This window comes from Peromyscus eremicus, chromosome 6 (assembly GCF_949786415.1).
Source record: "Peromyscus eremicus chromosome 6, PerEre_H2_v1, whole genome shotgun sequence".
Lineage (NCBI taxonomy): Eukaryota > Metazoa > Chordata > Mammalia > Rodentia > Cricetidae > Peromyscus > Peromyscus eremicus.
The window spans coordinates 16,755,632-16,771,279 of NC_081421.1; the positions used below are offsets into that span (position 1 = coordinate 16,755,632).

Consider the following 15,648-nt stretch of genomic DNA (forward strand, 5'->3'; position numbering starts at 1 on the left):
ATCCTTGTTTGCAAACACAGTTTTTAAAATAAACTATCTGCATGTCGGATAGGATTGATAAAATTTAATTTTCTGGTTGAGTTATTAATAGAGTGGAGTGAGGGGTTTGGGGTTTGGGACGGTAAACCAGCGAAGAGTTTTTCAAAAGCCTTTTACTTACAGGAGCTTTGTGAAGCCTTTAAGCCAAATCAACTCACACACATGCAGAAAGTTGACAGCTTTCATTTGCAGCAGTGACATGCTTCTGTCACTCACATCTCTTGGCTTGACACTCACGTGTTCCAGGGATCCCAGTGGTGGCTCCTGATCAAAGACACACAGTACGTCTCAGGTGAACTGTGGCCGTGGTGTGTAATTTGGTTATCAGGGACTGGTGAACTTTTGTTCCAAGGAGACAAGTGGACCTGGGTTAGCTATCTGTTGACTCAAACACACTTGTGTTAGAAAGCTAGCCCATGCCATCACTCAGTTAGACCAGTAAGTCTTTCTGAATGAGTAAGGAAAGAGTGTGTGGCTGTGCCTTGAGGCAAGGATATCTTGTGATATATCACCTGTTGCTGAAGGTCAATACAGTGACCTTGAAGTATAATTTTAGCTGCTTTCAGACTTCTATGTGTGCAGGGTGAGAAGTTTTTCTTGGGTTTCAAAGGTCTTGGCTAAGAAATGACATTATTGCTGGCCCAAGTAAAGAAAACCCACACAACTGCCCTGAGAATGTAAGTGTGTAAAGGGAAAGACTTCCTAGGTCTGGGTCATAGTTTCATTTCCAGATCTTGAAATATTGCGGGTGCATGAGAGACATCTGATCCCAAGCTGCTGAATGAGTGAACAACTTAGTTCTAGGATAACGAACCTGAGAGGCTGTGTGGGATCTGCATTGCCTCTGTGATATTTCTGGGAACAGTGAGACTGAATGTATTATGATACAGAGAATAGGGCTTACTATGATAAGATTATATGCAGGGGAGATGACACTTTTTCTTGGTGTGGGGGGTGGGAGAGGAGGAGGGGTTTTACTATGTAGCCCTGGCTAGCCTGGAACTCATTATGTAGACCAGGCTGGCCCTAAACTTACAGAGATCTGTCTGTCTTTTGAATGCTGGAATTAAAGATGTATACCACCATGTTTGGCCAGAAATGAAACTTTAAAAAAGATGTCCCAGACATATTTTATACATCATACATGTTCTCTCCTGGAAAGTCTCTTGCCCCTGATTAAATATAAGGTTTCCTAACAAATAGGCAATTTCCCGAATCTTAAAGCAAAGTTGGTAACATAGGAGGTTGTGGTGCTTAAACTCAGCTTCTGTCTCTCTTCTTCCCTTTCTCCCAGCTCCTCAGGCAGTCTTCTGCTATAGCGAGTATCTTCTCTGTGCAGGTGAGAGGGTAAATTGAGGGTACCACTGCTAAGTGGTAACGCTGCTGTAGAGTCCAGCCTGGCTGTAACTTCCAGTCTTTGGTTAAAAGCAACCGTCATTGTTTCAGCCAGTTTCATGTGTCTACATCCTTCCCATTATCATTCTGGCTGTTGAAGTCTAATCCCCCCCCAGGGTTGTTTGTGTTCACAGTTCCAAAGGCCTTGCAGAGGTCAAGGCCAGCAGGTGTTTTTTAGCCTGTTACCAGACTTCTGAGCTGTGATGACAAAGGTCTCTGAGGTCTCCCAGGATCCAGTGGGCTCCTTACAGCTACTGACTCGCACTTCTGACTTCTCAGGTTGATGCTACCTAGGGAGAAAAGTAATTTTAAGTAACAATTTTCTCCATGCAAGTCCTAGACACTTCGCTATTACCATTTTTATTTTTAAAAGAAATTGCTTGTATATATGTAGGAAGACACAAACCACAGTGTGCTTATGGCAGTCAAACAGAGGACATCTTTTGAGAGTCAGCCCTCTCCTTCCATCATGTGGTCCTAGACTCGAACTCAGATCCTCAGCCTTGGTGGCAGGCAGCTTTGTCCTCCCAGTCATCTCATCAGCCCGTTGCTGCTATCGTTTTCCTAACCGGCATTCCGGGGTGTGTGCAGAGAATGGCCGTCACCATTGTTATATTAGGCAGCTTTGTTAACCAGCTCCATAGTTCTGTGCCTGATCTAGAAAAGCTTTACTTTAGAGTAATTTTAGATTATGGAGTCACATGATTTCACATTTGCTTTGTGCCCTTCTCTAACCCTTTCCCTAGACTGATTTCTTACGTAATGATTACTATTTTCAAAACTAAAAGTTAAGGCTATAATATAGTGAACTAAACCGCAGTCTTCCTGGGGTTTCACCACTTCCCACAGGTGTCATCTCCTCTGTTCTAGGACCCAGGCCAGGCTATCATGTTGTATTGAGCCTCTTGATTTTTAATGTAGAAAATGCTCCCATCTGCAAATAGTCACACTTTTCCCTGAGTTTCCAAATCTGTATGCATGGTTGTGGTACGTGTATGTATGGTGTGTGTGTGTGTGTGTGTGTGTGTGTGTGTGTGTGTGTGTGTTTGGTATGTGTGTATGTGTAGTGTGTGAAGTATTGTGTATGGTATACTTGTAATATATATGTATATGGTGTGTATGTATGTATGTGTGGTGTGTGTATGGTATATGTATGGTGTGCACTGTGTGTGTGTGTGTGTGTGTGTAGTGTGTGTATGGTATGTACTGTATGTATATGTGTGTGTGGTATGTGTGGTGTATGTATGTGTGCACTGTATGTGTACGTGTGTGTGTTGTGTATATGTGTGTGGTGTGCACTGTGTGTGTGTGTGGTGTGCACTGTATGTGTATGTGTGTGTGTGTACTGTATGTGTGGTGTGTGTGTGTGTGTGTGTACTGTATGTGTATGTGTGTGTGTGTGTCCTGTATGTGTGTGGTGTGTGTGTGTGTACTGTATGTGTATGTGTGTGTGGTGTGTACTGTATGTGTATGTGTGTGTGATGTGCACTGTGTGTGTACTGTATGTGTGTGGTATGTGTGTGTGGTGTGTACTGTATGTGTGTGTGTATGTGTGTGTGTACTGTATGTGTGGTGTGTGTGTGTGTGTGTGTGTGTGTGTGTGTGTGTGTGTGGTGTGCACTGTACTCTTGCCCCAGATTAACTGAACAACTTCTCTCCTATAGGTTCAGCTTGCTCTGTTCCTTCCACACACAAGCACCATGGATTCTTCTCATTCCCTTTGATCAGTGCCTGCTTCTCCCTCTCCTGAGAGATCTCACCCACTTTACACTCCCCCTCTGCCTTGGGTGCAGCCTGTGCTCCCCAGAAACCCACTACTGGACATCTCCCTTTCACTTACAGCATGTCGTGTTGGAGATGCACATTTCTATAACTGATTGTCTTCTGGAAATTGCCATTTGGATTTTCTGTAGGTGCTCTGATGTCAGTGTGTCCACTGGGAATGTCTTCCTGCCTTCTCTAGTCAACATAGCCCTTAGCCGTCTCCCAGCTACCCAAGACGGAACATACGTGTGTCCTCGTATGTGTTGACTGCTGTCCAGCCTTGCTGTTTCTTTCCAATTCTCTTTCTCTGATCTTATGTTGTACTACCAAGCTCCTTGACATAGAATCCAGAGCACCCACAGTCCCCGGCACACATCTACTCATGCAGCTATACCTGACCCCCTCATGCTCCATCAGGCTTTCCAGCTTTGTCCTTTCTGCTGTGGATGTTACTTGAGATGCCCTCTTGTTGTCTCTTTTCTTGAGCAACTGTAACTTCCTTTTCCATCCAGTTTTCCCTGTTTCCAGGAAGCCGCTGACCTCTCAGGCTAGGTTAGGTGCATCTTCTGATGTGCAGTGTGCATATCTCTTATTCACATCATGGCTTGGATATAACCCTCCCCACAACTCCCCATCAATGTCAGCTCATGTATCAAACACTTAGTTACCAGCTCTTGGGCTCCAGGAAAGGCGATTGGATCTTGAAGGCTGTAACTTCACCAATGAATGAATCCATGGCTGAATGGACTGTTAGGAGACTGGGGCCCAGTTACAGGAGGTTGGTCACATGTGTCTTCTCACTCACCCTTTTCACTGCCTCTCAGCTTTCCGCTGACATGAAGTGAGCAGCTCTGCTCCGTCCTGTCTTCTATGCCATGATAGTCTGCCTCACCACAGACGCAGAGCAACAGAGCCAACTGTGCTGGTCAGTTTTTGTCAACTTAATATAAACTAGAGAAGTCTGGGGAGAGAGAACTTCAGGTGAGGAATGATCTCCGTTGGATTAGTCTGTGGGCAAGTCTATGGGGCATTTTCTTATCAATAACTGACATGGGTGGCGCCATCCCTGGGCAGGCTGAGCAAGTCAGGGAGAGCAAGCTAGTACATAATGTTTCCCTGTAGTCCCTGCTTCAGTTCCTGCCTCAAGCTCCTGCTCTGGCTTCCCTCGAGGATAGACAGTAAACTGTAAGCTGTAAGCTGAAGTAAATCCTTTTCTTCTCTAATGTCTAAGTCAATGCTCTATTGCTGTGAAGAAACCACATGGCTGTGGCAACTCATAAAAGAAAGCATTTAATTGAGGCTGGCTCATAATTTCAGAGGTTTAGTCCATTATCATCATGGTGGGAAGCATGGCAACACACAGGCAGACATGGTGCTGGAGTGGTAACTGAGAGTTCTACATCTTGATCCACAGGCAGCAGAAAGAGAACTGTGAGCCACCAGGCCTGGCTTGAGCTTCTGAAACCTCAAAGCCCACCCCCAGTGATACACTTCCTCCAACAAGGCCATACCTCCTAGTAGTGCCATTCCCTGGTGACCAAGCACTCAATTCTATGAGCCTCTGGGGCCCATTCTTATTCAAACCACCACATCTAAGTTGTTTTTGGTCCGTGTTTTATGACAGCGACAGAAATTCACACTGGAACATCAACAGACTCAATCTTTTGACTCTATGAGCCAAATTATAATCTTTTCTGCTATGAGTTGTTTTCTCATCTTTTTTGGAGACAGTCTCTCACTGGCTTGGATCTTACTGGGTAAAGTAGGCTGGCTGGCCATGGAGCCCAAGGGTCTGCTTGTCTCTTGCTCCCCAGGACTGGGATTAAAAGGACATAGCACCATGCCTTACTTTATATGTGGGTTCTGGTGTTGGAGCTCAGGTCCTTATGTTAGGTTAAGCTCTTTTGCTGACAGCATTTCCTCAGCCTTCAATGTCACTGAGTATCATGTTGATTTTAAGAAAAAAACTTCTTGGGGAGAATCATGTATTTGGACCATGCAAGTACAGTGGGCACATCAGTAAGGATGGCATGCCATACTGGTGGGGTTAGTATTTTTACACATCCTGTTGAAACAAATGATTTTGGTGCTAACAGGATAAGGATATATTATGTGATGTCTACCCTATCTAAAAGGCCAAGCATATCGATAATGCCATATTATTGATGCATTTATTCTCTGTGTCAGCTTCTGTTTCTGCCATACACTACCTGTATAAAACGCCTGACCTCGTGCCACTGTGGACAGTGCTGGTCACCTCTGCTTGGACCTCTTGCTTTGGTCTGGGTTGTCATGTGTTGCCACACCAGCATGTGCTAAGGAGTTCACATTTTCCCCATCTATTCTCACTTTCAACTTGCCTGTATCTTTCCACCCTCACCGTAACAACAAAATAACAGGAATCAGGAAACACTGCTTATTGATAACTCTCAATATTAACGGTCTCAATTCCCTAATTAAAAGACACAGACTTACAGGTAGGGTTAGGAAACAAGGTTTATTTTTCTGCTGTATCCAAGAAACGTATTTCATCATCAAGGACAAAGGCAGATATCACCTTTGGGTAAAAGAGATGATCATGGCTGTGCATCAGCTTCTGAGAATAGATCAACTGTGCATGAAATTAATATATTTCAGTTTGAGTGCCTTTATGACATATCTGACCCTATTTTTTTAAGCCCCTACAATTAATGCCCACTGCTTAGTGGGTAAATGGCTGACAGCATCCAGGCACGTGTCACCTGAGAGGTCTGTAAAGGACCGTGAATGATGACCTTCACCCTGAGGCTAACACTGATGTATCCACACATTAATGCCATAGTCACTGTTGGAACTGTAAATGAACTTTAGGAAGGGTGAGGTGGAACTAAGGGAGAGCTTGTTGACCGGAGCAGAGGGGAGGATTGGTGACAGGCTGTGTAACCTGCCATGGCCTTGCACACAACACAAGCTAGAGAGGCCTGCATCTTCACAGGTCACCTATTCTGGAGTACCTTGGATCTGGCCTGGTGACTGGCACATAATAGTACTAAAATCTAGCTCCTTTGCTTTTCCCAGTGTTAGTGTGGATTTCCCACTGTTTGTTTAGGTTCTGTGTTTTGATTGTGTTCTCTTCATTTTATATTATCTTTTAAATTCAGTAGAAGAGTTTGGCCCGGGTAACTGTCCTTTACTAGGCCAATGGTCTTGGGAGCCGGGGGTGACTTGCACAAAGAGAGCTGGAAATGACATGCCCAGCAGAACTCTTATTTTTTAATGTGAATTCTCAAACATACATAAGATAGAATAGAATCATGAAATATCATGTTTCACATAGATTTGAAACACATCCATTGTGTTTTACTTATCCTACCTACTCCATAGGCACTTGCATTGTCAGAGTATTTTAATACTAATCTCTTATATTAGATCTCATTTCATGTATATAATTATTTCCTGATAGGAAAAACAGTGTGATATAATCACTGCAACATAGTCATATCTAGCAATTTTAATAATTATTTTAGAGTCTTTCAGAAGCTGTTCTGTGTTGTTTCCTTAACTACTTGTAACTGTAGGGAAATTAAATTTACCTGACAATTACATTGCATTGGCTTCCAAAATTTTGAACTTTCATCAAGTTTTTCTACTCCTGTGGGTAGTGCCCAGATGGACCCATGGGCTATTTGTACTAGAGGACTTAATGACTTCCTTTTTTTCTGGGACCAAACACATTTGTTGAACACTCTGTACTCGACCCTGTTATAATGACTGACATCATAGGTTTTACTGGGCAAAGTTGTGAGAAGTTTGGCAGTAAAGCTGGGTATTATTCTGAGTTTGAAAGGGGCCTCATGGGCTTGCCTATTGACTGTCCTGTCGCCAGCTGGGTGCTGTTTGGGGACTCTGCTGGCCCTGGCCCTGTTTCTGGTCCTGTTGATCTACCAAGATGGAAGGTGTGCTGCCACATTGTCCCGCTCCCACTGAACCACCCACCATGCCTTCCTGCTGCAATGGACTGCATGCCGGAAACCCTGGGCTAAAATAAACCTTTCTTCCTTTAATTTGCTTCTGTCAGTATTTTGTCATGCTTTGGGTTTTGTTAAGAATTCACAAAATTGCCGGGTGGTGGTGGTGGACACACCTTTAACCTCAGCAATTAGAAGGCAGAGGCAGGTGGATTTCTGTGAGTTCAAGGCCAGCCTGAGCTACAGAAAGAGTTCCAAAACAGCTAGGACTACACACAGAGAAACCCTGTCTTGACAAACAAACAAAAACAAAAAGAATTCACAAAGTTTGTTTGGCTTCAGTGTAATGATACAGTGTGCAGGAGGCCTTGGCGGGTTGGGCCAGGGTGTCTGGTGGGTGAAGGAGGCAAGTGATGCAGACACAGCGGTGGGCTGTGGTGTGGAAAGTCACTCACACTGTGCAGACACAGCATACACGTGGGAAGTTTATTATAATAGGAGGGAGGGAGGGAGAGAGAGAGAGAGAGAGAGAGAGAGAGAGAGAGAGAGAGAGAGAAAAGCAGAGGTGCAGGCAGCCTCATGGAGAAGAGAGAGGGAAAGGGGATGAAGGAGGGGGAGGAGTTTTGTCCTCTTAAAGGAGCTTTACATCAAGATACAGAGCAGGTCCTTGAGGGGTGGGCCAGAATGACAACATTCAGTGCTTGTCTTTAGGTAACATTTGTTATCCAAAATACATTTTGGGGAAGGTTATCCTAGCAGGTAAATGCTCCCTCAAAATAGCAAAATAGAAATTTTTAACTTCATTTTACTTTTAATTAATTAGATAAATTTTTGTCCACATCACGATATTCAGGTAATATGTGGTTTTGTTTTCCTGAAGTCTCTTAATATTAATGTAGTGTGGTAGGTCACACTGTATGAGTGAATCTTGTGTAACCATGTTGGGCTTCCGCAAGATAATTATGAAATAAGAATAGCTAAACAGAAAGTCCCTCAAAAGGAAAGATAATGCATTGGAAAATGGAAAGGTAAGGTAGAAAGAAGATGTGAGGAAGCCAGGAAGACGGCTCCAGGAACAGCTGTGGACTGGATTGCTCTTTATTTGTGAAAAATTGGCCAAACACGACTTTAAGAATGTTTAAGCAGTTGCACAGACATCTTACAAATGTCCTCGTTCCCATGTAGCCCTAAAATACATTTATTTTATGAAAAACAAAAACACCAAAACTTTTTCTAACTAACTCATAAATAAAACCATCACTTGGCTGGTTTAAGAAAGGCATTCGAGTGCTTTCCCAGTCCAAACTCAGTGAACTCTTTATGGTTAGGATGGCCATTCTGAAGCCAGGGAGCGTTGCTTAGAGTCTTACATGTTCATTATCAGCTGCGTTTTTATTCACACATCTACCACAGGAAAAAACTATGACAGAACTGAAACTAGAAAACTTAGCCTTCTATCATCTTAGGTGTCCCGTGCATCCTTTACCTGCGTTCTGTCTTTCCTCCTCACCTAATACCTCTCATTCCTCTTTGTACACTCTATGCCCACGCTTGCTCCTGTTTGTATATATACACTTATATGTTAGAGACTAGGATCTGCATGTGAGGGAGAACAGGGAGTTTTGTTCTCGTCTGAGTTTAGGCCACCTTACTTAATATTATACTTCAAAACTCTGCCTGTTTTCCTGAAATTTTCATGATTCTTTTTTTACAGAAGAGTAATATCCATTTGTCTGTCGAGGACACCTGGGCTGGGTCAGTTCCCTTGCTGTAGTGGGTAGAACTGCAGTTTATGCATGGACGTGCCAGTCTCTCTGTGGGAGGGTGTAAAGCCTTCTGGGTATATGCCCAGGGGTGGAATATGTAACTGTTCAAAAACATGAATGGTGAACAGGGCCAAATGAGGCCAGCAAGGGTAATTGTTCTCCATCCTTTCCATCCTCTGTCCTCTGTGCAGATTGGGCGTGGCATGAGGGCTCTGCATCCCCTCCTTTCTAGCTAAGTTCAAGTGATGTCCACCCAGCTCCTTCTATACCTTGCTGATCTGCACACTGAATCAGCACCTTGGTAGGCAGGTGTGTGTGTGTGTGTGTGTGTGTGTGTGTGTGTGTGTGTGTGTGTGTGTGTTTGTATGTGTGATGTGTTATGTGTGTGTTGTGTGTGTGATGTGTGTGTTGTGTTGTATGTGTAGTATATGAGTGTTTGTGTGTGTGTGACGTGTGGTGTATGTGTGTGTTTGTGTGTGATATGTGAGTGGTGTGTGTGTTTTGTGTGTGTATAGTGTGTATGTCTGTGTGTGTAGTGTGTTTGTGGTGTGTGTATGTATTGTGTGTGTAGTGTAATGTGTTTGTGTGTATGGTGTGTGTGTTGTGGTGTGTGTGTAGTGTGTGTGTGTTTGTGTGGTGTGTGATGTGTTTGTGTATGTATGTTGTGTGTATTGTGTGATATGGGGTGTGTGTGTGGTGTGTGTGTGTGTGTGTGTGTGTGTGTATGTGTGTGTGTTTGTGGTGTGTTTGTGTGTATTCTGTATTGGGCTGCCTCTTTGCTCTCTGGTGCCCTAAAGATAATTTGTCTCTGTTGTTTACAGTCAAACTACAACTCCAAGCAGAAGAGAGAGGGGTTGTGTCTATCAAAGGAGTGTGTGCAAACCGGTACCTTGCTATGAAGGAAGATGGACGGCTGCTGGCTTCCGTGAGTAATGCTTTCTGTAAGGGGTTTTCTGTGGGAGGCCAGCTCCCACTTTTACCCAGGGTACTCTTGAGGAGAGAGGGATGAGAAACTCGTACATAGAAAGATAGCAGAGATTGAGACAGACAGAAACACAGGATAGCTTCAGAAGGACCTGGACCAATATCCACTGGCCCCTTCTGTTTCTTCAAAAGGGCTTTTTATAACAATGCCAAGGGGCGGGGCAAAAGACCTCCCCCTTGCTAGATCAAAGCTGCACAGCCAAGTGCAGAGCCTTCCAAACACCTGGTAACCATGCATGTGGTCAAGTCATCCCCTTATGTAGCCCTGCTGGGTAAAGCAAGCTCAGATCTCACTAGGAAACTTCTTTGGACCTCCACAGGTCTCCCCTCTTAATATAATAAAGGTTGATATAATAAAACTTAATATAATAAAGCTCCTCAGATCCCCAGATACTGTGTCTGCTTTAGGTCATCTTCTTCTGCTTGACAAACCTTACTGGTCATGGAGATACACTTTCCACCAAGTGTACTCTCTCTGTCTTAGGTTGGAAGCCAGCAAGAAGAGCGTTGCCCATCTCTGACTACCAGCCTCTGGCAGGAGGGGGTACAGAGCTTAATTTAGATCTGACTCAGGTCCCTACTAAGAGCTTGCAATCAGTTGGAACAATCACAGCGATCCCTAGGCTGCCACACACCCCAGTAAAGGATTGGAGGATGATAAAGATGGAATGTTCTTTTTTTGAATCTTTTTTAAGATGTCTATAACAGCTTAGCTGTTCCAAGTACTTTTTTAAATCAATAAACTCTTAATGCAAACACATCAAATAAACTGTATCAAACTTAAAGATTCCCTTAGCTTTACCAAACCATGGTTCATTAATATCAACATAATTCTAGTATGAACATTACTATACATATTTACAACTGAGATGAATATTTACTATACATAGTTACACTTCTTACAAACTTACATTCAAAAGCAAACTCTATAGGACTACTTAGCAAACTTAAGCAAACATCTAAAAGACCTCTTAACTGAACTATTTACATTTTCTTCTAACAAGACAAGAGAGTACATGACTCATGAGTCACCACAGTTAAAATTTCAGATGAACTCAAAACTGTTTCATTTTTGAAGTTCGGAGTTCAGAGTCAGTTTTTCAACTGACAGTTTGAAACCAGAGCCTAATTCGTTAATGGCCCTAGAGTCATTGTATCCAGCTCCCTTGACCCTGGGAATGGGTGAGTGCTGTTTCTAGGGGGCTGTAACACTGAGGACAATGCCACTCCCCCAAAGCCACCTTTCCTGCTGGGCCATTCCAGCCATTCTGGAACTGGCAGAAGGGTACACAATGGCAGATAGTCACTAGCCACGGGGCTGTTCCTTTACTCATTGCAGCTCCCCTGAGTGCCACAATTCAAACAAAGCACTACTGAAACTTCACTCCTAGCTCTAGCAGCACTTTTTGGCAGTCCTTCCTGGGAACCTTGCTTCCAGGGCGAGGATGGTTACCATAGTAACCAAGCCCCTTTTCTGCTCCACTGGTAAGACTCAGGAAACCTCTTAAAGGGGCCATGTGTTAATTTGGTGCTAGAAGCGGTGTGGCTCTGGGCTCTATTTCATTTCAGTTTTTCTGGAGGAATGTCAGCAGCTATGGTATCAGAGCTGACATTCCTCTATTCTACACATCATACCAAATGTTCAGGCAGCCACCAAGCTTCATTTGATGACTGAGGGTACAATTAATTTTCCCCTTTTTAAGTTTTTGAAGCTGCATCTTAAGACTGCCATGAGCTCTTTCAATGATGCCTTGTCTTTGATAGATTTCTATTAGGCCAGTGGTTCCCTCTCTTGCATCTCAAGGACAACTCAAGTTCTTTATTCACCCTTAAGCTTTTTCCATACCCAAAGCAACTTCCCAATGTACTGACCACTTTCTCTTGCTTTTCTAATGGGTCTGAAAGCTTCTTGACAGATGGCATTAGCATTTTAATTGCCTCCTAACAGGCAAGCTTTGTTCATCTGTTTCCAGGCCTCAGGAGTTAAGGCTTCTAAGCTTTCTACTCAGCCAGCAAACAGAAACTGTGTGACTTTGGATTCTGGCTTCATTCAGCTTTTTTACTGTCCCAATCTGTCTGTGCCTCCCTTCTCTGGGCCTGCCTGCCTAGAGACCCTGGCATTCTGAGTCCCTTTCTCCTACCTCATGCTGCATGGCTGAATGTCACCCATCTGCTATGAGCTACTGTTCTCAAGCAGCCCTTCTGAGTCAGGGAGAAAACCCAGCCATGGCCAGTTGCTGCTGCTGCACTCCTGGCTCTGTTTACATGGTCAGTATTTGGACTGAAAATCAAGATCAAGCTCTTGCTCTTTGCTATGGGAGGTTTTTTATTTTCTGAGCTCTCATTAGGACATCTGCGTTACTGTTTGACAGGTGCACCTCTCTAATCAAACTCTCCATCTGACATTGTTGCCACAGTGGGTCACAGCTGGTTACAGCTGCCTGCGCACATGTACAGACCAGCACTTGGTACCAGAAACAAAAATCCCTTGGGGCTTCGCTCCCTCCTCTCTTCCCCACCTCACCAGGTCAATAAAAAAATGAAACAAGAGTTTTTTCAGAGAGATTCCCCCCCCCCATAGATCTCCTTTGTCCCTGCTTGTCTCCTCCCCTCAGATGCAGAGTCCCTGACAATGCTACTGCTGCTCAGGCTCTCTGCTAGCCACTTTCTGTTCTGGTGGTAGGGGCTTGCGTCCATTTCTGCCTTGTTTGTATGGCCAAACACAGCCTCAGCTTTTCCCTGTGCTGCCATTGCAGCTACTACTAGGGACTTAAGCCCTGCTGTTTTCATTGCAGGGAGAATTTCAAAGCCTCCTCTACCCTCTCCACACCAGGGCTTATCCCCCTGGTGTCTTGTCAGCCAGCAGCTTTTCCCCACAGCTCTGCCCTTGGGGATGCTTCCTGGTGACTGCAGGGACTTTGGTGTCCCCAGAACACACTCAAACTCAGAGGTGCCTACTTCCTGGCCCTCCACTAATTGCTTTCTGAATGCTGGCTTGAAGAGGAGACACAGCTCTAACATTGAGGGCTTGCAATGCTCCAGGGGATTTTTGTGCTAGAACAATTGTAGGTGATTCTCCCATTCTGATAGATGTTCCCTCCAGGTGAGTCTAATTCTGCCTCTACAGAAGGAAAAGAGACCTGAAAAGCTTCCAATTTTTTGAGTAAGAGAACTTACTAAGTTTTCCCCAAGACTTTCATTCCTTAAACTCGGCTTCATGGCCAAAAGGAAACTGACCCTGATGGTATGATGTTACCAACAAGCGTTTTTGTCCAGTGGCTCTGGAGCAGAGGGTTTTGTCTCACTCTTGTCCACCTCAGGGAAAATTCTCTCTCTGCTGCTCAGGACTCAGATCTAAGCTGTCCACAGGCCAAAAGCCTCCACAGGAATCTGTTCCATCCTGTTTTCCTCATAGTATTTTTGCATTTTGACTTCAATTCTCCCCCAGGAGTTTGCATCCAGAGTTCCACAGTTGGAAAACCAAGGACACAGCTCCTCTGTACTTGTTGACTTTCTACATTACCCTAAGTTTTTTTCCTACACTATATACCTATATCTAAGCCCTATATTTTTCCTAATTTTAATAGATAGAAATTAAGAAAGAGAGAAACCTAGACAGAGACACTTGCTGCAGCGTGACTTCTACTACTTGTTTCGCCTTTTCTTCAGCTGCTTTATCTATATACAGTTTTACTCTCCAAGACAGAATACCATCGCCTTTACTTTTTCATATTTCATAACTGGACATGTCCCACTGCTTCTGCAATGCCTCCTACTCTCCTTTCCCCACGTCCCTAGTCCAGGCTCCACCTGTGGAGGCCAGCTCCCACTTTTACCCAGGGTACTCTTGAGGAGAGAGGGATGAGAAACTCATACATAGAAAGATAGCAGAGATTGAGACAGACAGAAACACAGGATAGCTTCAGGAGGACCTGGACCAATATCCAGCGGCCCCTTCTGTTTCTTCAAAAGGGCTTTTTATAACAATGCCAAGGGGTGGGGCAAAAGACCTCCCCCTTGCTAGATCAAAGCATACTGCACAGCCAAGTGCAGACCTTTCCAAACACCTGGTAACCATGCGCATGGTCAAATCATCCCCTTATGCAGCCCTGCTGGGTAAAGCAAGCTCAGATCTTACTAGGTAATCCCTGTGGGCCTCCACAGCTTTCTTTCATTTGCTTTGTGCAGTTCTTTACTAGCATTGGTACTGAGTCTTTGTTCAGGTTTTATGTGCATCACTTAATCTTCATATTCCCCTAGGTGTCACGGACTGGCCCATTGTGGGTACCACAACCGTAGGGGAACCAGGGCTTAGGTAGTCAGGAAGGCAAGGATTCGGCGAATGACAGACAGACAACACATTCAGAAGTGGTTTGAATCTGCTGTAATTTTATTTCTGTAAATCAGTAGTTTATATACAGAAAAGAAAACTATCTAGTCATACAAGGAACAACGAGAGTTTGGCAATAATTTAATCACATCATCTTTAAAAAAAAAGCAAGCACACAGTTATTAATTGGCGCTACACATATCCCTTTACCCACAAGAACTTTATGACCCAAAGAGCAGTCTGTGTTTTTTAAACTTAGTACAGTCCCTAGACTTGTGTAGACTTCTTTGTGGTTGCAGCGGTGTCCTTCATCTTATCTAGTTTATTATGCACTTCTACTTTTCTGGTTCTCATGACCCACTTAGCCAATTTGGATGCTGCAGACCCTCTCTAAGTCTTTCTTCAGTTCTTCCACCACATATCTCTTCTAATATAAAACCTTTTTACCTGCTGAAATATGGACTCTTATACTTTTACACCTGTAAGGGGAAGGGGTTCTGCTGTAGTCCTTAAGTTTCCCATGCTGAACTTCCTTAACAGAGGGAGCCACCATTTGCCTCCTATGAGATAATGTTTTCTACCATAAATCACTTCAGTTGGGATTCCTAAAGGATTCCTAGTGGGTGAGTGTTCATTTCCTAGAAGTGCCTGAACCTTTATACTTTCTTTATCTAGCGGCTTGGGGTCTTTAAAAAATAGCTCATTCTGCTATATCTGATTAAGATTCATGTCCAGCTTCCTATTTCCTCCATAGTTCACAACCAAAGCATTCGTTAATTTTGGCTTTATAGATTAATTAGAATATTATCAGAAAAGCAGTTATACAGAACCCATAGCCCAGGGAGCTCATGATCTGTGAAGCACGTCTCTCTGCCAGAGACCTCCAGGGAGCTTAGTCCCCTGGACACGTATCTCCCATCCGCTATTATAGACATAATTGTTTATGTCACACGGATGACACTGGAGTTGGTGTGACACCTAGGTAATAGCATTCTCTGCATTTCATAGACTTTAGGACTCAGGGAGGGACACACAGTACATGTGAGGTCAAGGCCAAGCATTCTGCATTCACATTGGCTCCAAATCACTACAAGATGGACTTGGCAGGATAATTGACAAAGTTGTGTGCAAGGCCCATAACTTCATTTAGTAACTAAAAGCATTGTAAGACCCTCTATAAGAGTAGCCCATGCTCATAGTGTACAGTATGCCAGATGTGTTAGACAGCAGCCTTAGAGAGCTGAGTATCATGTGTTCTCTGCCCCTAATGGGTCCACTGTAAAGGAAGGCAGAGGAAGTATTGGTGTAGTGTGGGGGTACTTTATTGGGTTCCTTCTGTATTTCATATATATGTATAGTATACATACACAAGAAGGTTGGAAGTATTATGGTGTGAGGAATAATTTAGGGAAGAAAGGGGCCA

The 15,648-nt window shown here is 43.9% G+C and overlaps 1 protein-coding gene across 2 annotated transcripts in view; it reads left to right on the top strand.

Annotated features, from left to right (window-relative positions):
* Positions 1-15,648, top strand: part of Fgf2 (fibroblast growth factor 2) — a 63,832-nt gene that overhangs the window by 35,859 nt on the left and 12,325 nt on the right. For both annotated transcript variants that reach the window (XR_009379766.1, XM_059265262.1), the window contains exon 2: positions 9,733-9,836. Coding sequence is in view for 1 of the 2 variants with exons in the window: in XM_059265262.1 (XP_059121245.1) it covers positions 9,733-9,836 (104 nt within the window). In the remaining variant the exon portion in view is untranslated. The remainder of the gene's footprint in view (positions 1-9,732; positions 9,837-15,648) is intronic.